This window comes from Papaver somniferum, chromosome 4 (assembly GCF_003573695.1).
Source record: "Papaver somniferum cultivar HN1 chromosome 4, ASM357369v1, whole genome shotgun sequence".
Classification (NCBI taxonomy): domain Eukaryota; kingdom Viridiplantae; phylum Streptophyta; class Magnoliopsida; order Ranunculales; family Papaveraceae; genus Papaver; species Papaver somniferum.
In genome coordinates, this window is record NC_039361.1 from 96095125 (window position 1) to 96096899 (window position 1775).

The window sequence follows — 1775 nt, forward strand, 5'->3', positions numbered from 1 at the left end:
GGATTAGGTCCGGGGGTTTTTCTGTATTTGCAGTTTTCCTCGTCAACAAAATCTTGATGTGTCATTTACTTTTATTTTCCGTAATATAATTGTTTTATTATACTTAAAGTAAATTACACAAACGTTAATTTGTATTTACTTGATAAGCAATCCTATTGTGTTTGGTTAAGTCCGAACATTTGTATCAAGTAAAATGTTCTTAGTACTTACCCTAATCACCAAATGCAGTGTCTTTCCTTTCCCAAGAAAACCCTTGATAACCTAGATAAGATTCAAAGGGACTCCTGGTGGCAAAAAAAGAATAAAAAGAAGTGTTCCCTAAAGCTTGGCCTAGTGTTACTAAAGATATTCGACAAGGTAGTTTGGGAATCATAATTTCCCATAAGCATAATCTTTCTTTAACCACCAAGTTGTCTTGGAGGTTAATCCACAATCAGGATCAGTTATGGGCCAAAATTCTAAAGCATAAATACTTTAGGAATCATAACCCTTTAAGGAAAACTAGAAGGCATAAGATTTCCTGGATTTGGTTTAGTATTAAAAAAGGCCTGGAAGTTATTAAGTCTAACAGTGTATGGCATATTAACAATGGTGAATCTACTAGTATTTGGTATGATTTCTGGCTGCCTAATCAAACTTCTCTATTAATTCCGATCTTTACTAACAGTAATATGCCTATGAATGTGTGTGATCTAATGAATTCTGAAGGGAACTGGGATATGAATGTTATTAGAAAGTATATTGATAACTCTTCTCATAATTCTATTAACTCTGTAGTTATTAATCTTTGCTTGCATGATAGAATTAGATGGAAATCTACTATTTCTGGAAATTTGACTACTAAGTCTGTTTACAATTTCTTGACTAATCTAACTATTGATAAGGATGAAGAAAGATTTTGGAAGCAAATTTGGAACCTTAATATTCTTCCTAAAGTAAATATGTTTTGCTGGAAAGTGGTGTCTAATGCTCTTGCATTAGGGAAAAACATGTCCAAGTATGTTAAGGACTATAAGCCTTATTGTTTGCTTTGTAATTCTCATGACATTAAAGATGAAATGCATCTGTTTGTTAATTGTCTGTTTTCTAGAAACATTTGGGATGCTTTTGAACTCAATAACAACATCTATAACTATAGAGGAAATCAGGACATTATACATTGGTTTAAATTTTGGTTGAACAATAAAGTTTTCAATGGCTAACACAACTTCATTTTTTTCATCATCTGGTCCATTTGGAAGTTTAGAAATAGTGTGCAGTTTGATAAGGCAGTGCCTAATGTGCATAAGCTAATTGATTTAGTTAAAGTTTCCCACCAAAAGTTCAATATTCCAAGGCACAACAAAACTAGTCATGATTCTGTCACAGATAAGAAATTACAAAATGATAATCCCACAAATGGAAGATGCACTTATGATTGGTTTATTCATTTTGATGCATCCTTTCTTGAAGATGACTTTTCTATGGGTTACACAATCTCAATTCTGGATAAAACAGGAGACAGGAAGCATTGTCGAGCAGGTTGCAGCTGGGATTCATTCCCATTAGAGGCAGAAACAAAAGCATGAACTGAGGCTCTTAGGTGGGTGAAGGATTTGAATCTCAAAAATTGCTGCATAATTGTCGACTGTCAAACTTTAATGAAGCTGATGAAAGGAGAAGCTGATCCAGAAATTCAACCTTGGAGGTCTCAGACAAGCATCTATAGATGCAAATTTTCCCTTATGTTTTGTAATTTGGTTTCCTTTATGTATAAAAATAGGAAGTTTGTGGAT

General features: G+C 33.4%; 1 protein-coding gene across 1 annotated transcript; it reads left to right on the top strand.

Annotated features, from left to right (window-relative positions):
• Positions 1-671: 671 nt before the first annotated feature.
• LOC113272850 lies at positions 672-1568 on the top strand. The gene is made up of 2 exons (XM_026522643.1): positions 672-1066; positions 1247-1568. The coding sequence occupies exons 1-2, from the start codon at positions 672-674 to the stop codon at positions 1566-1568; spliced, it is 717 nt and encodes a 238-aa protein (XP_026378428.1).
• The last annotated feature ends 207 nt before the right edge of the window (positions 1569-1775 follow it).